The sequence below is a fragment of the Sciurus vulgaris genome (genome assembly GCF_902686455.1).
Source record: "Sciurus vulgaris genome assembly, chromosome: 2".
Classification (NCBI taxonomy): domain Eukaryota; kingdom Metazoa; phylum Chordata; class Mammalia; order Rodentia; family Sciuridae; genus Sciurus; species Sciurus vulgaris.
The window spans coordinates 41,914,748-41,938,011 of record NC_136462.1 but is presented as its reverse complement, the minus strand read 5'-3'; the positions used below and the strand labels follow the sequence as shown (position 1 = coordinate 41,938,011).

Genomic DNA, 23,264 nt, shown 5'->3' with positions numbered 1-23,264 from the left:
TGGGATCTCTCCCTGACCACTTCACTCTCTTCTGCTTATACTTTTATTTTACAAGGTAGGTCAAAGCTCATCTCCAGTCCAATTTTGTTGAAGTTTGCTCTTCTATCTCATTCTCAGAAAATATACCTGTAGCTAGGGAACATTTACTGGGCAACACAGAAGTTCAATCCCAACCAGAGCCCTAAAGTACCGGACAAAATGCTAGATAGTACAGAGATCACTGCATTTCTAAAAATGATTTATTTACTTTTTTGTAGTGCTGGAGATGAATCCCAGGGCTTCATGTGTGTTAGACAAGTACTCCAGCACTGAGCAACACCCCAGCCCACTAGACTGTTGTACTCTTAGCTTCTGCTGCTTTGTAGTTCCAGATACACAAAAAACAATTGTATTTCACAATTTGAGTGAAATGCAGAGGCAAGACTATTATCACACTCTTTAATAACTTCCAATACGAAATTTAAAAAATGTCAACCACATCTATCAAATTCACATAGTAGTTGAGAATCATCTAATTCATATATGCAATGTTGATATAAGTTCAAATTCTGTTTAAGGAGCTTAACAATGAAAGTTGAGTTCACTTTGAACCTTATCCTGAAAAATGATTTTTTTTTTTTTTTGGTGCAATATAAGTCTATTAACAAGTGGGAAAAACAGTTGGTACTGTTTGTGCCTTTAAGATCATAGTTCAACAGAATTAAGCAAACTTGATAACAAAGGAAAGACAAACATAACCTTTATTCTCTTTCAAAAACTCAGAAAACAGGGCATGGAATTATACTCATTAATTCAAATCAGAACATCTTAAGTTTTGTGCTCTTATTTAAACCTTTATTGCAATAGACTGACTATTCTAAAAAGGACAGCAAAATACATGTTTTCTCTCAACTACCTGGTAGAAAATTATCTTATCCAACATAGAGGAGGAATGGGTTAAGAAACTGTTTAATCAAATATTCATAATAAATAAAAATTACTAGAAGTACATATTTTCACAGCCTAAAATCACAATACTTGATTTGACAATCAAATTGTGTCATATTCAGAAGTTGGGAAGCCAACACATTGGAATTACTGAAGCATTTCTTGGTAAATGTAAATAATGGGACAGACTCTCTTATATCATTATTGTCCCACAATATCCAAGACAGATATCAATAACATACATGCATGCTGTCCATCCATCAGTAATTCTCAAAGAATTAGAATAGAGTATGATAAAAACAATGTAAACTATTAATATGATTCAATATTTGACTACTAAAAACAATACACACTTCAAGACCTTGTACTATCTTGAAGGAATCAGAACAAATAGTATTGGCTGGAAAATAGCTGTAATAGAGCATGCCCTGGAGAATTCTGACAAATACCAAATAACTATTTGCTTTCAGCAAATAAACTGGTAAAATAATATGTCACTAAAGGTTTTAAGTTCTTTTGCCATAAAAATATTTTAAATAAAAATATACTATTTTTAAAAATAAATTTATACACATTGATTTATTCTAGTCAATAAAGACAATGGAATGATTTCAGCATGATCTCAAAGGTTCAAATTAATCCCAATTCTAGTTTACATATAAGTTTATATACCTCAACATTCATCCAAACATCACGATTATTAGAAACAAACCTTTGATAACATAAATTTAACCCCCCCCCCTTTTTTTTACATATCTAAAATAAAGGGCATGAACAAACTTTTCCCCTTAAGCATGGAAAAAGAAAATTCAGATGACAAAGAGGACTGAGCAAGGAGTCAGGAGACACAGATGCGACTTTAGGGAAACTATTTTCCCTCTACTATTCCTTCCTGCTATCTGACTCTAAGGTTAGAACATTCCCTCTGAGCTGTACAAATTGGCCTTTTTAAGTTTCTACAAATATATGGCAGTTTGATTGGACACTCAAACATTAAATGAGTCGACATCATTCCTGCCTTGCAAATCTGTATGCTAACTGGTTTTCTAGAGATAGCAACTGTGTTCATTCTTTCCACAAATCGAGAGCTACATCAAACTTGAACATTTTGAGTATCACTACTCCTGGGAATAAATTACTTCCTAAAAACTGAACTCAGGTGACTGCTTTAGGTCCAGCCTCCTTCAGTGTGGTGATCCCCATATTCGAGGGAAGACTCTTCCCAGGAGCTTGTTAAAAGACAGCATCAAGGGAGGAGATCAACCTAGCCTTACTGTGTCGGAATGTATGGGGTTGGTGGCTCCTAATCTACCCACGTTTACAACAAGTATGTTCTCCCTACCCCTCCAAGCCTCTGCAGGTTACCAGTGGGTCTCACTCTCTATCCCACCATCACCCACCGCCCTCCCCTCGCAAAAAAAAAAAAAAAAAAAAAAAAGTCAAGAAACCCCCTGTACTGTAGTGGCAAAAACTCTAGACTCAACTCAGGAGCCAGTTGTTGAGACTGCCTGCTCTTAATGAGTTATTTAACACCACTAGGTCTCATCCCTTAGTCTGAGAGAGGCTGACTAGGAGTCTCTGCAGTTCTTTCTGCTCTGGGATGCTACAGACTTTAAGAAGCTGACATGTCGACTTCGTAAATCATGAAGGAGTATTTACACTCTGCAGCCCAAACGCCCCAGCAGGAATCTGGCAGCCCCCTGGAGAAAAGGGTTAATTCCTTTCTCTGGGCCTCCACAACAGGAGGCAAGGTGAGGTGAGCTTGAGATTGGGCCAAAAGCAGCCCACAGACTTTTGGCAAGAAGCAGGAGAGGCCTTTGAAAAGAGGCATCACTCGTCGTCGTCGTCCTCATCGTTCTGGTCCTGGTAGCGAATGTAGACCACCAGCATGACAAAACCCATGAGGATGCAGAGGGAGCCAACGACCAGGTAGGCGATACCCAGGAAAGGATTCTTGCCGCCCATCCAAGAGATGTTGCTGAAGATGATGAGCTTGTGGCCTCCGAAGACGCGCACCGGGTAGTTGTAGGTGATGTTGACGCGGTAGGCGCCCCGGGGCAGCCCGGCAGTGTAGTTGCCCTGGCGGATGCGCGCGTACAGCTTGCGGAACGTGGGCAGCGCCGCCGTGCGCATCCACACTACGAAGTCCTGGTTGATGAAGCCGGTGTTGTTGGGATCCGGGCTGAGCTCGTACACCGGCCGGTGCCAGTTGGGCGGGGGCGCCGTGCCGCGGAAGGCCAGCGCCAGGCTGCCATTCACCAGCGGCGGATTGCGGAACTTGACGTGGTAGTCGGTCCACCAGGCGATGGCTGCACGGTCGAGCGGCACCTCGACGTAGGGCCCACCCGGCCGGCGCTGGTGCCACAGCGAGAAGGAGTCATTGAAGAGGCTGTTGGCGATGGCGCCGCAGGGCGCGATGGGCAGGCCGGCCGCGCTGAACTGGTAGGGGGCGCACTCGTTGACCGGGTGGTGCAGCGCGCTCGGCAGCCCGCTCAGCTGCGCGTCGTCGCGGGACACGCCATAGCGTCGGTTGTTCTGGTAGAAGTTGGTCAGCTCGTAGTAGAGGTAGACGGGGCCCGGGAAGAGCTCGGGCAGCGAAAAGTACCAGGCGCACGAGCAGTTAGGCGGCGGCGCGCGGCCCTGGCCTTCGGCGGCGCACACCGAGCAGTTGCCGGTGCCCGGGTTGCCGGTGTAGTCGTACTCGAGCTCCTTGATGCCGTTGGAGGAGTAGTAGAGGCCCAGGCCCAGGCCGATGAAGGCCAGGCCCGCGCAGAAGAAGAGCGGTAGCGTGATGCTCGCGGACAGCAGCGGCTGCCAGGCGGGGAGGCGCTGCTGCGTGAACGCGGTGTTGTCCGGCTGGTGGGCGCCCCGGGCCGTGGCGCTCCAGGTCATGGCGGCCGCCCTGGGACCCACGAACCGACGAGCTTAGGGTCGTTCAAGTGGGGCCGGTCGCGGGCCGCCTCCCTCTGGGCGCTGGGCGAGCGCGAGGGCTACTACCGGGTCCAGTTTCCCGCCTGCTCAGGTGAGTTTTGGCTCTGGCCCCGCCTCCGCCTCCCGCACAGGTGAGTCTGAGGTCCAGGTTCCAGGAGCAGACCTCTCAGTTCCGCCGCGCTGCAGGTGATCGGCCCGCTCCGCCTCCGCGGGGAGCCGGGAGCCGCGCCCCGCCCCTTCCGAGGTGAGCGCGGGGCGGGTGTTCCTTACCTCACCTGGCTGGCCCAGGCTCGCGTTTCCTCGCCGTCGGGCTCGGTCCCGGCGCCAGCTCCTCCTCTCCCTAGGTGAGTGGCAGCTTCAGGTTGCTTCTGAGTGGTTCATACCTTGCTCAGGTACCACCTTCCCTTCCGCCTTTCAAGTTGATTACAGGACCTGGGTCAGTTTTCCCGAAATCATAGGTGCATTAACCTCCGCCAGAAAGTTCCACTGACAACTTGCACTGTGGTTCCAGAGTGTGGAAGATCTCAGGTTGTAATTCCTTTTTATTTAAAGGACATTGGATCCTTCTGTCTTTGTAGGTTAACTTTTCACTCAGCTTTCGGCCACAAATTGTAGGGCCCAGGGAATCACGCTATGGTAAATCTGTTTCAGATTCAACGTCTGCGTTCAAAATCTAGCTCTTTTCTTCTTTTTCTTTTTCTTTTTTTTAAGGGAAAATGATTTTCTGGCCAGATGCCCCAATCTGGCTGTATAACTAGGAAAGGTGGAAAGTTCTCTAAAAATAAAATGACCCTTGAAAAAGACTGGAGAGGTTCACAGCCTTTAAATATCTTTCTAACTGGTGGAAAAACCACCAGGGAGAAAAATGAGCAGGACCACATGTGATTTCTTTTTCTTTTCAGATTATTTGCCTGACTGGAGAAAGGCCTGATCCAAGGTCCTAGGGGACCTATCTGCTATCCACAGTCAAGGACATTTGGAATGTTTGGCCCAAGGAGAACTAACTACAAGGATTTATGAATTTATAAGAACAAAATTAACTCTGAGGATTGCATGGGATTCTGGCTTTTGTGTCTAGGTTGGTACAACATACACCTGGGGGTATGGGCTGTTGCATTTTGTGTTACATCCTTTCTAGGTAGTGAAGTGTTCATACTTCTTCAGCCCATAAAATTCAAATAACTTAAATATTTTCTCTATTGCAATTCCATACCCCACATAATAAATTAAAAGGAATCAATCAAAATCCACTGAAACTTGGAAAGTTAAAATTCTCATTAAATAATAGGATTTTTTTTCTTTAAAGCATCTTCTAAATGTCAGCCCTGTGTGAGCAATGCAGAAGACAGAAGAGAATTAGACTGAAAAGGATCCTGAACCTCAAAGCATTTGCAGTTTGATAGGGATAAGTATATATTACTTAGGAATAAGAAACAATTAAAATAGCCAATAGTCAGTGTATAATCAAAGTGTATAGCCAAATTGTGCTTTACATGAGTGACACTAAAAAAGTAATCTTATTTTAATAATGGAAAGTTGATTCTGTTTTGTTGAGTGTAGATTGGAAACTTTAGTGATTAAAGAAAACTGAGGGTAAACCAAGTGACTTGAATCTCACTTGTCACTCTAAGAAACTCCAGTATTGTCAACAAGTTCCCATAATGTGATTCATTCTCCATTACACCTTTTTTGTTGTTGTTGTCAATATATGATAAATGAACAGTTCTACCCACCCTATATCACTGAATCACCAGTTTGCTTGATATAGTCCCCAAGAAAGAATTCAGTTCTCACAACTTTATCTAGTAGATACTAAGTTCACCAACTGTAGGCCACCACACCCCTAAAAGTACAAGCCTTCCTGTCCAGCTCAGAGCCTTTCTTTCTTTTCTCCTCTCCCTAATATCTAAAGACATTCATTTATTCATTCCATGAATTAGGGTAACACAGAGTTCCAAAGTAAAAAGAGAAGAGTATTTCAAGACACAAAATGGTCAGCAAGATTGAGTACATTAACTGAGGGTTCAAGTAAGATAAGAAATGAGGAAGAGTCATTGGCTTTGACTTCCGTGGGAGCATTTAGGGTGGTGAAAGAGGAGTGTGTTAGTCAACCGTTTATCGCTGTGACCAAAAGACCTGATAAGAGCAACTTAGAGAAGGAAAATTCATTTTGGACTCATGGCTTTAGAGGTTCAATCCATATCAGTGACTTCATTGCTCCAGGTCCAAGGTGAAGCAGCACATCACTGAAGGGTGTAGTATTTAACCCAATGTCAAAGGAAATGAAGCCAAGCTAGCGACTCAGAAGAAAACAATGGGGACCAGTAGGCTGGCCATCCTAGTGATGCAAATGGGCAAGGGGTATGAAAGCTGGGAGGGAGAAAGCACTGGTATGAGAGGATGTTAAGGATTTTGGAGGTGAAGCAGCGCTAAGGCCTGTGCATTCTCAGATCAGATTCACATCTGCAGATTCATCCAATTTTAAGTTGAAAATATTTGAAGAAAAATATTATGTCTGTACTGAACACATTCAGAAATTTTTTGTCATTACTCCCTAAATAATATAGAATAACAACTATTTGCATTCCATTAGGTATTATTAGAAATCTAGAGATGAGAATGTGTGTAGGTTATGTGCAGTTACTGTACCATTTTATATAAGGTACTTGAGCATCTGCAGAATTTGGTATCTTCTGGGGACCAAGGGATGACTGTTCATATTTCCTCTACTGGCTCACAAGTTCTGAGAGGTTAAAGACTGATACACATTGTTGTGTCCCTCAGAATTCATTGTATGATGAGGGTTTTAACCTAATGTCTTTCATTTTATTATATATGCTAACATGCTATATTAAAGGATGCCTGGATCATGTAAACTTTTTTTCAGTACCAATAAAGTAAAGAAACAAGTCAGGCATGGTGGTGCATGCCTATCATCCCAGCAACTCTAGAGGCTAAGGCAGGAGATCTCAAGTTCAAGGCCAGCCTGGGCAATTTAGTGACACCCGTCTCAAAATAAACTTTTTGGTACCAGGGATTGGACCTAGAGGCACTTAACCACTGAGCCACATCCCCAGCCCTTTCTTATACTTTATTTAGAAACAGGATCTTGCTGAGTTACTAGCACCTTACTAGATTACTGAGACTGGCTTTAAACTTGCAATCCTCCTGCCTCAGCCTCCTGAGTTGCTGGGATTACAGGCATGTGCCACCACATCCAACTCAAAATAAACGTTTTTAAAAGGACTGAAGATGTAGCTCGGTGATAGAGTGCTTTCTCTGCGAGGACCTGGGTTCAATCCCAGTATGCAAAAAGAAAAAAAAGTAAAGAAATTCATTTATTCTAAATAATTTTTTATTGTATCAGTATTATTAACAGAACTGGAAGGGAAAGAAAAAAGCATTTCTAATCTAAGTGCTCATAAAATCACTTTGTTTTAAAATTTTATCTTCTGAATTTTATCCATATAAATATTTAATTTTTAATTGGTTATAATTATGATAAAATACAATTATCATTCTAGTTGTCTAATTGCTTCCTTTTGGAAAGATAAGGAATTAAATCAATATGTCATGTTCATTTGTTTTTTTTTTATTATACACACACATACACACACACACACACACACACACACACACACACACATACACACACATACACACATATATTTTTTGGTGCTTGGGATGGAACCCAGGACCCAGGACCCTGCAAGGGCTCTATCACAGAGCAACATCCCCAGCCCTCTTTGTAATTTTTAAATAGTTCCATAATTCATGGTTCTGTCACATTTCACTGCTGTTATATTGCTGGACATGTAGATTATTTTCTATTTTTCAGTATTCCAAGAAATGTGGTTGTGAGCATTTCTCTGATTATAATTTTTCTTTTAGACTTTTTCCCTTAGGTTGAAGTTCTGAAAGTAGGAAGGAAAGGAGCTTTAAAGTCAAAATTTAAAAATACATACTACTAGAGTCTTTTAAACTGCCATAGCAGTTTAAAAACTAGTGTAGAGTATACTACTTTCGCCAAAATTTTGCCATAAAAACCAATTGCTAACAAAAAAATTCTATTTAGTCTATGAGAATGAATCATCAGATACTAGAAGAATGCTATAGGATTGGGGAATGCCGTTCTGACTTTAAGGAAGGTCAAATTTTAGATTTAAGAAATAACTGTGACCCTGGTCAAATTGCTTAATTTCTCTAATCTTATAATTGCTTATCTGTATGAGTATGTTTGCCAAAATGATAGTTAATATGTCTTTCAATATAAGACTTCTTTCTGTTTTTAGTCATCTAAAGGGATCTTTTAATGACTGATTGAATAGTTACATTTATTGAGTACCTTCTGTAAGCCTGTCTTTTTTTTTTTTTTTTTTTTTTTTTTTTTTTTTTGGTACTGAAGATTGAACCAGGGGTACTTTACCACTGAGCCACATCCCTGGCCCTTTTTATTTTTAATTTTGATACAGACTCTCAATAAATTGCTTAAGGCCTTGCTAAATTGCCGAGGCTGGTCTCAAACTTGCAATCCTCCTGCCTCAGCTTTCCGAGTCACTGGGATTACAGGTTTGTACCAATGTGCCCAGCACTAGTCATTCTTTAAGCATTTAACATACTTATCTCATTCACAACAAACCAATATGGTGGGTAAAGTTATCATACCCAGTGAACTGATGTAGAACTAAGATTTAGGCTAATGTGTACTCGTAGTGGTATGCAGATGAAGGATACAAAGGTCAGTTTAATTCCAGTGTCCTACATTTTAAACCACTCTGTAACACCTTGGCATATTTCCTCCTAAAAGAACTCAAAAAATTTCAACCTCAAACCAATTTTTAGTGTTGCGGTTCTCCTCTTATATCCTAAAGATACAAGAATTCTATTGTACTTAGGCAAGAAGAACTACAGCATCAGAGTTGCTTTTGTTTTTGGTTCTCTAAAAGCTTTTGTCTTAAAACCAAATTTGATTTAACATGCCTATTTCTCTTGTTAAAGTAAAAATAACTTCACTTGCCTGGCAGTTCTCGGTGTTTGCATTTATTTCACTTATTGTATGACTATTTAGCTTACGGTAACAGAGCCTGGGTTTTTAATTGACATTCCCTTATACAGGTTTATACTGCTGAAGATTGTTGCTTATTACTCTGCCCATGAGGCAGCTTTTATTTAAAAAGAATCAAATTAAATTGCTTCATAAAATTACAGCATGTGCTCAGAAAAGTTTTTAAAAATTCATTGTGCCTGGACTTCAATTTTGATTAAGAACTACATTCAGCAGGCTTCCTGTTTCAAAAGTTATGGGTTGGTACCCCCTAGTGGAAGATATACAGCAACTTCAATTAACTAGCATTGTAAGTACCAGAAGTACAAAAGACAGATACAATTCTCTCAGCTCCTTGCTGCCTGTATTGATTGTTACTGAACTGCAAAACAGTGGAGGTTGCCGAGAAGGTGAACTTGGAGTGCAGTTGGGTGGATTGAGCAGCAGAGGGCAGTGTAAAACAAAAAATGGAACTGAGACGCATGACAACAGGTCTTTAAAATTAGTGCATATTAACTATACAGAAATTGGGCTTCATTGTGGCATATTCGTGTGTACATGTAAGGTACTTTGATCATTTTGATCACTCCTTTATCCCCCCAATTTCCTTTCTCTTAGTAGTCTCCCTTAAATTTTCATGTCCTCCCTCCCTCTTTTCCCTCCCTGCCTCTGCTCTCTCTCTCATTTCCACTATGAAAAAACATGTGATACTTGTCTTTCTGAGTCTGACTTATTTTGCTTAATATGATGATCTCCAGTTCTATCCATTTTCCTGCAAATGACACGATTTCATTCTACTTTATAGCTGAAAAAGCCTCATTTGTCTATAAGCTTCATTTTCTTTATTCATCCTTCTGTCCGTGGGCTCTTAGGCTGATCCCATAATTTGGCTATTGCAAATTGTGCCACAGTAAACATGAATATTCAGGTATCTCTGTGATATACCAACTTTAATTCCTTTGGGTATATACCAGAGAATGGTATAGCTGAATCATGTGGTAGTTCTTTTTTTAGTTTTTGGACAAACCTCCATACTGATTTCCATAGTGGCTATACTAATTTGCATTCCTACCAACAGTGCATGAGCATTCCTATTCCCAGAATCCTCACCAGCCTATAGACAATAGGTCTTAAATGGCATAGGCATTTGGTATGGGATGACCAGGCCAAAAAGTAGTGGACACAGGGTGTAGCACTGTGGTAGAGTGCTTACACTCACATGCTCAAGGCCCTGGGTTCAATTCCTGGTACCACAAAAAACAAGCAAGAGAGCAGCAGACAAGCCAGCAATGATGGGATTGGACTTGGACTGTGTGTGTAAAGTTGGCTGCAGGAATTGTGCTTGGCGAGTTAGATCCAAACTAAGGGGAGGACAAGCTTTGAGCTCGAGGAGAAGGAAGAGCTCTGTAACTAGAAAGAAGAAAGGAATTTGAATCAAAACTGAATGAGGCTGTCCAGGGTGGCACATGAGGGGCTGTGTACCCAAGGTGAGCACTGAAGAGGGAAGGGTCTGTGGCACATGCAGCTGCTGTGGAACCAGCCCATCTGTTGTGGTTAAAGGCATGTCCTCTGCTATTCTTTCCTTGATGGAATGAAACTTGATGGTTTGGGGAAGGCCTCCCCTCAGTGACCACAGATTGGTTCTGCCTTTCACACAGGGAAAGAATCTACTTGAAACTGAGGAATTCCTCAACAGGGGTAAATAACTAAACATTTTCATAATTTTAGAAAGTCATCAGATTTTGAAACAATAAATTGCATATGGGGGCAAAGCCTTGTGTTATAACAAGCATAAACTAGGGAGAGGAAGCTTTTGCTCCTTCCTTTAGGAAAACTGAGGCACCTGACTAAGGCTTAGGTACTCTTTTTCCTAAGCTGAATACAGATACTTTCCATTCCATTATCTAGGCTGCTGATTCAAATGTTAAAATACCTTGGCACAGCACTCTGGGACCTGTTTGTTATGTGTGCTGGTCAATATTGACTTGTTAATACTCACTCTGGAGACGTATACCAATGGAGGGCTGGGGGGTAGGGGGGATGACTGACATTTTTCTCTGATGAATAATGCTGAGTTGGTGGTGGTCGTGTTGGATTTTTAAGTTTCTGTAGGAAGACAATTGTTAGGATGGCTGTCACGTAACAACTTCTAAACCAAATTTGGGAATTTTAATGGGACGAAGACCCTGATGATACCTTATCCAGTGGTTCCCCAAATGGCCAAGAAAAAAAAATGGGAGTGGAGGACAGCTTTGAAAAGTGCAGATTCCCGGGGGCCCCCCTCTTTGCCTCACTCACTCACTCTCCAGGGCCTGGCGCCAGCAAGCTTACTCAGAACAGGCTGATGATTGCCCAGCTTTGGGAGTCACGGAGGATTCTCTGTGATCTTAGTTGGGGATTTCTGGGATGCAAAGTACAGACACCAAGACATTATTCACGGGTAAAGGAAGTACCAGAAGGCAGGAACTGAAGGAAGGATACCTGGCTCTCAGGAGTGGCAAGTCCACAGGCAGTTCCTGTCTCATTGTAGTCTCTGGCCTCTGCTTACCTCTGTGTCTGGGGCAGACCACCTCCAGCAAGGCTCTTAGGTGTCACTCCTTGGAATCCTGCTTTGCATGTTTTTGGGCTCCTCAGCTCTCACTCCCACCCCTTACAGCTTCCCTCTGCCTCTGAGAGGCATGTTCTTTCATTCAAGAGAGACAGTCCGGCTTGGTCATAGGTATGGCCATGGTCCAATCAGTTGTGGTAGGGGTCGGGGAAGGTCCATGACACGCACACACATGGCCACCATATTTTAGTCAGATTTTTGACTTTGGAGCCTGGGCCCCACTTGAACCCTCCCTTGACAATCAACTCAGCACTTTGAGAGATCCACCCCTTGTTTGGCAGTTTCCTTAGTAATAGCCATTACTAAGGAAATTTAGGTCCATTCTCTGCAGTAATACAGATTAAATTACTCCTTGTCCTTTAAGAACTGTGAAAACAGCTATCTCATTCACCTCAAGATTTGTATGTCAGCTCAGGCACACTTTGTTCCCTGGTCCTCTTTGGATCTGGATCTTTATCATTCTGGTTCCCTTTCTTTGCACATGGCTCGATTTGGTAGAAGTTCCTATTACAGAATTTTCTTACATGTAGTAGTGTTTTAAAAGAATTGAGCGGGGGTTTAAACTATGCAATAGAATAACACGCAAGGATACTTTATGGTATAGGAGTGAAGGCAAAGGAGATACGGTGAGTAGAGCTAGACAGAGCTGAGTTTGGAGTGACCTTGCTCTGTGAGGTCTACAGGGCTGTTTCTTAAGCTTTCCAGTGGCTAGAAAAGGGAAGAAAGGGAGAAGAATACATCCGTGCATTCACAAGAGAAAACCAATCATTAACTCTGAAGAATTTCAATTATTTTTTTCTGCAAAGAATAGGAAAGATTTTCCCCCTGGCTGGTGGTGGGGGGGATCCTTAACAGCCTTGCGGTAAATATTACAGTTATTTTCACTACAGTAAATGCTGGAGTGAGATATAATGGTGCTCAGTCAAGGCACAGTGCAGCAAAGCAATTCAGCGGGGTCTTGGTGGCCCTGCCTGGGTATGCCTTTCTGTCTCTTTGCTCTCATGTCAGTGGTGGCTGTTAGAAGACTCAGCAATGGTTTCCAAGATGTGTTCTGAGGAGCCCATCCCTTCCCAAGATCCCATTCTCCTGACTCTGGGCTTCTAATTAAGACATGATTTGAACAAGAATTCTATTATTTAAAAACAAAATTTGAACTGGGCACGATGGTGCATGCCTATAATCCCAGCAGCTCAGGAGGCTGAAGCAGGAGGGTTGCAAGTTCAAAGCCAGCCTCAGCAACTCAGCAAGGCTGTCTCAAAAATTTAAAAGGGCTGGGGCTAAGTGCCCCTGAGTTCTAAAAACACACACACATAGAAAGTTTGAAAGTGCCAAAAAAAACACACACACATAGAAAGTTTGAAAACTATTGATTAGAGAACTGCTATCCTCCAGGTAATCTTCACAAATAGTGCTCATTTCCTAGAGTTTTCAACTACTAAGGAGCAGCAGTGAGTTACAAGATTAAGCAGCCAGTAAGTTTCTGGAACACAGAGCATCTCTGTTACCAGTTAAATGCAGAGACATATGTTTTAATAAGCAAACAAGCTAGGGAGGGATTGACAAGTTCTTATTAAATCTGAGGTACCTCACCAGGACATATATACAGTGGACAGAAGGCCACCGCACCTCCACTTGGAGGTGGGCTAAGAAAGGACTGTCTGGCATGTTCAGATTCTCCTTAAGAGATAATTAATGTCTGCTCTAACAAAATGATACACAAAGTACAGCTTCAATGGTTTTAGCCTGAAAAATTTTTAATCTCCTTTAACCAAATGCCTATTTGATTCATAAACAAATCTCCGTAAGTCACTCATAGAACTTTTAGCTTTTTATATTGAGAAGAGTATACATGAGTTCAAAAATATAAACAAATTAGGAAGCTGATAGTTTTGCATTTAGAACTACTGGCCCTTCTTTGTGCTTATAACAGCTAGGATCAACTGTCTATTAATGACCTTCTGATTCTTGCTAATAAATCCAGGGCATTGATGAACAGAGAAAGCCTGTCGCTCTCTTCCTTGTAATTGGAGTAACCACTGTATCTGATCCATCAATGGATCGTTATTCTTGACCTTGAAACACAGTGATATTAAGTGCAGGTTTCTTATAAGCCTTTTGGTCTGAGGCTGGGAATGAGGATGAAAAATCAATATTGAGCTTGTGTATCTCAGTCTGTGACTGATTTCAGTCCTCACAGTCAAAGATTATGGGAAGGTCGATAGAAATGGCAAGCACTCAGGTTTTTCTTATCAGAGCGCTTGGTGAAGATGACTGAGTGTATTAACAACAATGATGGGATAGCTGTGCCTGCATCTAACTGTGTGTAGAACATTGGCCCAAGAGTCCCAGAACTTGCAATTTATCAAGCAGGAAAGTGACATGCATTTTAGTGGACCACTAGTAAATTAGGAGGAGAATAAAAGATTGCATGCAGGAAAAACAGGACACATGGAATTCTGGTCCAATCAGGATGGAGGAGTTTCTTGTTAAAAATACAACCAGCAAGAGGTGGGTCCTCCTCATCTATTGGGAAAACCATTGCTGACTCAAGCTTTATTTCAAGGGTTCTGTGGGTCTCCTTGGTATTCAACCTAAAGAATGAAAGTCATCACAGTATAATGATTCACACATACCCATGTTTACAGCAGCACATTTCACAATAGCCAAACTGAAACCAGCCTCGGTGTCCATCAATGAATGAATGGATAATGAAAATGTCTATATGTACAATGGAGTTTTATTCAGCCATAAAGAAAAATGTAATGATGTCATCTGCAGGAAAATAGATGGAACTTGAGACCATCATTTTAAGTGACATGAACCAAACTTGAGTGTCATGTTTTCTCTCATGTGGATGTGGGAGAGGAAAAAGGAAAAGAAAGGTGGGGGAACATTGTGAAAATAGATGAAAGATCAACAGAATAGGGGTAAAGGACCAGGGGATTAGAGGTTGGGAGGGAGGAGGAAAATGCTGGGGAGTGATACTGGCCAAATTATATTGTTATTTTATGTGCATGTATGAATGTATGAAAACAAATCCTACTATTATGTAAAACTATACTGTACCAATAAAAAATATGGAAGAAAAAAAGAGTTCTGTGAGAACAGTATGTGTGTCTGAGGAGCCATATGTATTACACCTGCAAGTGATTGAAGTGTGAGAGTGGAAAGTTGTAAAATTAATGAAATATAAGGTAATCTTCAATATCCTTCAAGATGGCAACCAGAGAGGTACATATGGTACCAGCTGTCTGTTAGGACAAAGCCCCCAGTGCCTTACTGACTACAGCAGCGTGGACTGAACCTCCCATCTTTATAGAGGGCCTGTCAGCTGCTGTCAAAAGTAGAAGGCTTAGTTATCAGAAGGCCCTTTTTACCCCATCCCACATGACCATGACAGGGACGTGCCTCAGAGCCTAAACATGACAATGACAAAGAATTGTGAAGGACTGGTCCTAGGTCTGTCTTCTAGAAGCAGAGGAAGACACACACACACACAAACACACACGCACACACACACACACAGAGTCCCCTGTCCTATTTGTCCACACGGTCCACCTCTAGCTGTTCTTAGTCCAAGTGGGAACATGACATCTCATCCCAACATTAAAACAGGTTTTCCTCTGTCAGCTGTACAGACACACACCAAAGAGACCATATCACCCAGTTCCCCAAACACCTGAAAATTAAACAAACAAACAAAAACCCATCACTTTTTAAGTGAATAAGCTAGCTAAGATCAGAACTCTCTATGAGAAGTGATTTGTGGGCAATACTAAATCTGAGTTTTCTTTAGGTCAATTGTTTAGAATGTGCTAAATAAAAGGCACTCCCAGGTCTCAGTCCCTGACTGGCCCAACAGAGCAGCCAGCCTCTGCTTTCGGGCTGTAATAGGGAGCCCCAGGTAGCGCCACCATCCAAACTGCACGTCTCCAAGGACAGTCTTAACAGGACAACTCTGCCTCAGCAACTGCCTGTTAACAGACTGCCTGACCAAGCTCTTTTGAGGAAATATATTTATACCGAATTTCATCTTTTACACATTCCTAGCTGGCCATTTACAATTTTCTTCGTTTATGTTGTCCCAGTAATCTGATTATACTCATTCATTCCTTATGCCTGACTAGACAGGTCAGTTGCCTGCCCCGCTTCACTCTTCAGGGTGTATCTCACTCCCAGAAATATGGGATTTGACAGAGTGACACTAGAGGCATGCTGTTTGAAGTTTTACATTTGATATGAAAGTTCTTATCAATTTAGGGTCATAATTCTCATTTTTAAAGATGCTCTATGTTCTAATTCTTTATATCTAGTTAGTATATTAGTGATCCCTCCCTGCTTTGTGTCACCCGGATATTTAATCAACATACCCCTTCATCAAATTCACTAATAAAAATGTTCACTCTAGTGGTAGACTTATTGATGGAATGTAAGGTGAATATTCAATATGTTGCTGTCCATCTGTTTATTGTCACAATATGATACTGCTGTACATTGAAAACTAAAAAAATTTATCAAATATAATGCATTATGATATTGTTATTACAAAATGTTTGGGTCTCTATATAAACAGAAAAAGGCCTGCAAAAAAATGCACTACTCCCCAAAAATAATGTCAGCATTTATTTCTGAATGATCAGGCTACCAATGATTTTTCATTTCTTTTTAATACCAGGTATCTTTAAAAAAATAATTGAACTAAGTCAGTCATCGTGGCTCATGCCTATAATCCCAATGATAGGCAGGAGGATCAAAAGTTCAAGGCCAGCCTCAGCAACTTAGCAAGGCCCTAAGCAACTAAGCAAGACTCTGTCTCAAAATAAATTTAAAAAGGACTGTAGCTCAGTGTTAAGCACCTTCAATCCCTAGCACCAAAATATTTAAAAATTTTTTAAAAAATTGAGCTGGGTGCAGTGGTACAAGCCTATAGTCCCAGCTACTCAGGAGGTTGAGGCACAACTTGAGTTCATAAGTTTGAGAGCAGCCTGGGCAACAAAGCAAGACCAACTCTGTAAATAATTAAAAATTAGCTAATGAACATGGATTGGTTTTATAAACAGAGAACACAACAAAGAATTTGTTTTTAAATATAATTCAAAAGTAAAACCATCATAGAGAGTTCTATGGCATGTTTTAAAGACCTTCGTCCAGATCCAATAGAGTGGGTCTCAGACCTTCCTGTGATCAGAATTACTGGAAGAGCTTTTTGAAAACATCTCCCCTAGAGAGTCACCATATGATACTGATATAGCCAGCGAGCTAGAGGACAGAGCCGCTTAATTAGCTATGAGCACCCCTAACTCCTCTGCCTCTTACCAGTGTGGGACTTCAGGTAACTTAAGCTTTAGAGGGAAAAACTGTTTTTTCTCCTGAGCTACACAAGAGAATATCAGTATTTTGAAGGATGGTGGTGAGGCTTGTGTGGAGTAATGTATGCAATGTGCCCAATCCAGTGCTCTGCACAGGGTAAAGTATTCGTCTCCATAGCTGGTGGTTCTCAGCCTTTTCCACGAATCACCCCACACCACCTCTCTCCCTACTTCTCCCTTTGCAATACATTCTAGCCCAAGGAGAAGTGAAGATAGCAATGGCTTAGTGTGGGTATTACTATTGCTGCCAATTTGTGTAATATCATTGTTTCTAATGCTCCCCACATAAGGTAATAATTCCTCCTAATAAATAAGTTATGTTTTAACTTTTTGTTTAAATCAGCTGCTGCTGCTGCTCTTCTTCTTTCTCCTCCTCCTCCTCCTCCTCCTCCTTTTCCTTCTCCTCCTTCTCTTTCTTCTTCTCATTATTCTTGGCTTTCCCATCACAGAAATCCCCCTTAAAATTCTGGTAGTTCTTTATGCAACTGTGCATAAAGTAATCTCCTAGGTAATGTGTGATCTTCATTCTCCAAATAACTTAAAGACAAATGAAATAAACTAACCAGTAAAATATGACTTGTGTTCACCATATTTTAGTGGAATTTTTTCATTTAAAATATCCCACTAAATGAGGGGAATGAAACAGTTTTCTTTTCTTTTTTTTTTTTCTTTTCTTTTCTTTATTCATACATACATACATACCAGGGATTGAACTCAGGGGCATTTAACCACTGGGCCACATCTCCAGCCCACTGCTGCCTCCATTTATTTTATTTTATTTTATTTTTTTTGTATTTTATTTAAAGACAGCATCTCACTGAGTTGTTTAGGACCTTGCTAAGTTGCTGAGACTGGCTTTGAACTCACGATCCTCCTGCCTCAACCTCCTGAGCCACTGGGATTACAGGCATGTGCTACCACACTCAGCTAGCATACTTCATTTAAAAAATATATATATATATATATTTTTTTTTTTTTCAACTAGAACAGGATATTTTCAAAGCAACTCTTATGGGAAGTTATCAATGAGAAAGACTGAGATCAGAGACCCAGACTTGAAGAGGCTACTGAGCTGGGAGTCTAAGTCTGAAATTTTGTTCTTGGAGTAACAAAAATGACTGTTCTACAGGGCAAACCAATAAGATGGTATACAGTCATGTTCCTCACATCTCTTCTCCATGTGCACAGTACCATGCCCCCATTCATGTCCCCAGAGTTGGGTGACCTATATGAACAATGAAAATTTATTTTGACCCTAGAACTGAGCCATGGAAAGGTCACATCACAGGCTGTATCTTTCCAAAATAGAACCAACAGATCCCAGTTTCATTTCCTTTCTCCAGAGCCTAAGATTTATTCAACAGCCTCATAATCCACCCACCCTGACTAAGGGGCCAGAGGGAGAGTGGTTGCAACAATTATTTTCCATACAGATGACTGGGTACACACTAATCTTGTAGAAATCAAAACAAAACCTTCTAGATCCCCTTAACTATATCCTCCCTTTTTTTAAAAAAACTGAATTATCCTAGTTGAACATATTATTTCATCCAAGATGATCCTAATGATTTTGTGATTTTTAAAAAATGTATTGGAGATAATGGTCTCAGATTTGTCATGAGTTATTTAAATGTAAAAAACCACCCTAAGGTTCCATCTCACCCCAATTAGAATGGCGATTATCAAGAATACGAGCAACAACAGGTGTTGGCGAGGATGTGGGGAGAAAGGTACACTCATACACTGCTGGTGGGGCTGCAAATTAGTGCAGCCGCTATGGAAAGCAGTGTGGAGATTCCTTAGAAAACTTGGAATGGAACCACCATTTGACCCAGCTATCCCACTCCTTGGCCTATACCCAAAGGACTTAAAATCTGCATACTACAGAAATACAGCCACATCAATGTTCATAGCTGCTCAATTCACAATAGCCAGACTGTGGAACCAACCTAGATGCCCTTCAATTGATGAGTGGATAAAGAAACTGTGGTATATATATACTATGGAATATTACTCAGCCATAAAGAATGATAAAATTATGACATTTGCAGGCAAATGGATGAAATTGGAGAATATCATGCTAAGTGAGATAAGCCAATCTCAAAAAGCCAAAGGACGAATGATATCGCTGATAAGTGGAGGTTGACACATAATGGGGGGGAGGGAAGGGTTAGAGTTAGGGTTAGGGAGGGGGGCAAGTATGGAGGAAGGAAGTACTGTATAGAGGGTAAAGAGGGGTGGGAGGGGTGGGGGGAAGGGAAAAAAATAACAGAATGAATCAAACAACATTGCTCTATGTAAATTTATGATTACACAAATGGTATGCCTTTACGCCATGTACAAACAGAGAAACAACATGTATCCCATTTGTTTACAATAAAAAAAATAAAATAAAATAAAAATGAAGAGAAAAAAAAAATGTGATTCATAGTTAACCTACAAAATGTAATGCTTTGTAACTCATGGGTCAGTGCTTAAGGCAAAGGGAAAAATCATTGTGTGCAAGTCCAGTTAACTAAACAATTTTGAAATTTGCAATTTGCTAGATTTTGGGGTTTTTTTACCTCATCATCATCATCATCATCATCGTTTTAGTTTTAATTCTTTTTCTTCTTGTTTTCATTTATGGTTTGCAGCCATTAGATGGCACTGTGTATTTCAAATATGAAAAATGCTTGCAATCAGCCTGCCAGGCTGTGTACAAGAGTCACACCCTTCAGTTAACATTTTCGTGTTGCAAATGAGGGTAGAGACATTTTACATTTCACATAAAATTTGCCAGTATTTTGTAGTTTATGAAACAAATCCAGAACATAATTTCACAGTCCTAACTGAAAGTTGCACAGAGAAACTATTTTTCTATGTGACAAAGAATAATCTCAAAGTTAGATTTGGGTGTGGGATTCCAGAGTCCAGTGAGAACATGCAAATTCTCCCTGCCCTGCTTCAGAGCATCAGACTACTGATTTCCTACCAATGTCGATGAACTCGTATTAGTTTATCTGTATTCTCTCACGTGGAGGTTCTTATCACCAGAAGCATCTACTTACGAAACATATGCAAACTTATTTACAAATCATTTGACGCTTTAACTCTGGAAAAGAATAAAATGAGGGGCTGGAGTAGTAGCTCAGTGATAGAGCACTTGCCTAGCATGTGTGAGGCACTGGGTTTGATCCTCAGCACCACATAAAAATAAATAATTAAAAGGTATCGTGTCCATCTACAACAAAAATGTTTTTTAAAAAAAGAATAAAATGAATTGACTTTCCTAGGGATTAAGGAGCTAGCTTCATTTCTCTCCTCTGACCAGCTAGGGGAAGATGAAGTTCATCCCCAGGTACCACAGCCTTTGCCATGTCAACAGTCTCCTTGTGATTCCTCAGAAAGCTTGGAATGGAGCCACCATTTGACCCAGCTATCCCACTCCTCGGCCTATACCCAAAGGACTTAAAATCAGCATACTACAGAGATACAGCCACATCAATGTTCATAGCTGCTCAATTCACCATAGCCAGATTGTGGAACCAACCTAGATGCCCCTCAATTGATGAATGGATAAAGAAACTGTGGTATATATATATATATATATATATATATATATATATATATATATATATATGAATGTTGCTCTGCCATAAAGGATGATAAAATTATGGCATTTGCAGGCAATGGATGAAATTGGAGAATATCATGTTAAGTGAGATAAGCCAATCTCAAAAAACCAAAGGACGAGCAGATGACGACATATAATGGGGGGTGGGAGGGGTTAGCGTTAGGGTTAGGGTTAGGTTTAGGGTTAGGGTTAAGGAGGGTGGCAAGAATGGAGGAAGGAAGAACTGTATAGAGGGAAAAAAGGGGTGGGAGGGGTTGGGGGGAAGGAAAAAAATAACAGAATGAATCAAACACCATTACCCTATGTAAATTTATGATTACACAAATGGTATGCCTTTACTCCATGTACAAACAGAAACAGCATGTATCCCATTTGTGTACAATAAAAAAAAAGAAGAATCTATTGGCATCAGATATGCCATAAAAAAAAAAAAGAGAAAAGAACAGTCTCCTTGTTCTGTTGATCTCCAACCTTGCCTCCCACTGTCTCTCCATTCATTCTGCAGCTTTGCTGTGTGGACCTCGCATTCCTTTCTCCGCTCCCTGAACAGCCTCCCCTGTTACCTTTTTAGTGTTGATGTTTCCCAGTCTCTACCTTCCTTCCAGTATTCACCTACTTTTACTTCAAGTCCCCAGGTACATTTAAATTTAACTCATTTGAAATAAGATTCGCTATGCCGAACCTCAGGTTAATATTTCCTCCTTTCTCTTGGGAGTGCTGCCATCATGTTGCAGCTGTCTCATGCAGAGATGGGAGAGTCAGGCTCTACCCCATCTTGTTCTCATCGCCCCCCCCCCCCCCCCCCCCGCCCCGCAACACACATAGAGTATCCCCAGGTCTGCCGTCCTGCATTGCGCCTGGCTTTCCACCTTCGACTTGTTGATATTCACTCTGCTGCTGTATTGGTCATCAGTTGGACCACCTGGATGAAGATCAGTTGACCTTTCCCTAGGTCTTGGTCCCTCACAACCCATTTTTTCATACTCCTGTCAGTGTGACCCTTATATAATGTGAATAGCATCAAGTGTGGCTCCTTCCTGACACCCCCAAAGGCCTCTCAGCTCTCTGAAGACAGATCCACACTCTTAACCAAAAGGCCCTAGACCCTCCCTACATCTCTGGTTCATCTCTTCTGCCTTAAACTCTGTTCTGTCCTAAGACAAGCCTTTCAGCACTTCAAGGCTGCTGTATTTTCCCTAGCCTCCAGCCTTGCACATAATGTTCCTTGTGTTTGCAGTTCTTTTCTCTCCACCCCCATCACCTGGAAACCTTCTGCTGGAATCAACCTTGACACCACCACCTGTGGGAAGGGAGCCTCCCACTGGCCTCTTCCCTGGATCCCCATCATAGCCCTTATCACACTGGGTGTAATTGAGTCTGTCTACGCCTCTGACTGTTAAGAACCAAATCTGTCTTATGGGTCGTATCTCCGCCATTCAGCACAATGCTCAGTAAATGTGGTCCACATGGCTCACTTCTCCTCATTCCAGGTCAGTTGTCTGCCCCGCTCACCTGGGTGAGGCGGAGTCCTTTTAGTCCACTGCCATGACACTTGGCATAGTCCTGTCAGAGCACGAATGTTCTACATGCAAGCTGCTCCACTGGACTCTACCCTCCCCCAGGTAGGAACAGTGTCCTCATCAGGTAGGTCCTGATGGTGTCCCTAAAGGGAAACAGATTTTCCTGCTTCCCAGGATCATGCAGCGAATCATGGTGGAGACAGAATGAAGTTGTTACTTGATTTGGGAGTTTAGGCTTTGTTTTCTTTCTATTTGCTGTTGTTGTTGTTGTTGTTGTTGTTGTTGTTTTGATCATGTAACTCTAACTGCAAAGTTAATTTTCTTCTATTCTACAGATCCTCATTTCGAGACTCACCACCCGCCACTGCCCCGCCTCACACTAGCCAGGCAAGTACTCTACCACTGAGCTACATCTTCAGACCTTTTTAAACATTTGTTTATTATGAGACAGGACAGGGTCTTGCTAAGTGCCTAGGGTGACCTTGAGTAGCTGGGATTATAGGTATGTGCCACTACACCCAGCTTAAGACTTCTTAAATTTTACCAGATCTCTTGCTAAATAAACATTATTTATTGTGTCTAATAGTAAACCACACATCTTGTATGTATATGTATGTATATATGTATGTATGTATATAGATCCCCCCCAAAAGAACCTCCAAGTGAATAATATCATTCAATCATTTGATCAACCAGCATTTATTGAGCTCTTAGCCTGGCAACATGCCAGGCTCTGGGAAAATGAGATAAAAGCAAAGTCTTTTGTTCAAAATTACATATGTAGAATAGGAAAGAATAGCCATATTTAGACAATCTGAACATAGTATATACGTACATAAGGAGATATAGCTGGAGCAGGGGGGCAAAAGAACAAGGAGAGCTTTAATGGTGTTGGTTCCAGAAAGATTACACTGATTGGTCACGCTAGGGAGTTAAAAATTTTATTAATCTTTTAATGAGCCAATTTTTTACTCTACTTCTCTATTTTTTTTTTTTTTTTTTTTAATTTTTGGAACCGGGATTGAATTCAGGGGCACTTAACCACTGAGTCACATCCCCAGCCCATTTTTATATTTTATTTAGAGACAAGGTCTTGTTGAGTTGCTTAGGGCCTTACTGAAGTTGCTGAGGCTAGTTTTGAGCTAGTGATCCTCCTGCCTCAGCCTCCTGAGCCACTGGGATTACAGGTGTGTACCACAGCACCCAGCATTTTTGAAAGATATTTTTATCTCATATAGAATTGTGAGTT

The 23,264-nt window shown here is 41.3% G+C and overlaps 1 protein-coding gene across 1 annotated transcript; it reads right to left on the bottom strand.

The window, feature by feature from the left end:
* Window positions 1-700: 700 nt before the first annotated feature.
* TMEM30B (transmembrane protein 30B) lies at window positions 701-4,531 on the bottom strand. The gene has a single exon (XM_079124792.1). It carries the CDS (start codon window positions 3,817-3,819, stop codon window positions 2,758-2,760), a length of 1,062 nt encoding a protein of 353 aa, XP_078980918.1. The 5' UTR covers window positions 3,820-4,531; the 3' UTR covers window positions 701-2,757.
* Between the last annotated feature and the right edge of the window lie 18,733 nt (window positions 4,532-23,264).

Bases quoted from the DNA above. Each gene is read 5' to 3' on its own strand.
- TMEM30B (XM_079124792.1), bottom strand. From the start codon at position 3,819: ATGACCTGGAGCGCCACGGCCCGGGGCGCCCACCAGCCGGACAACACC.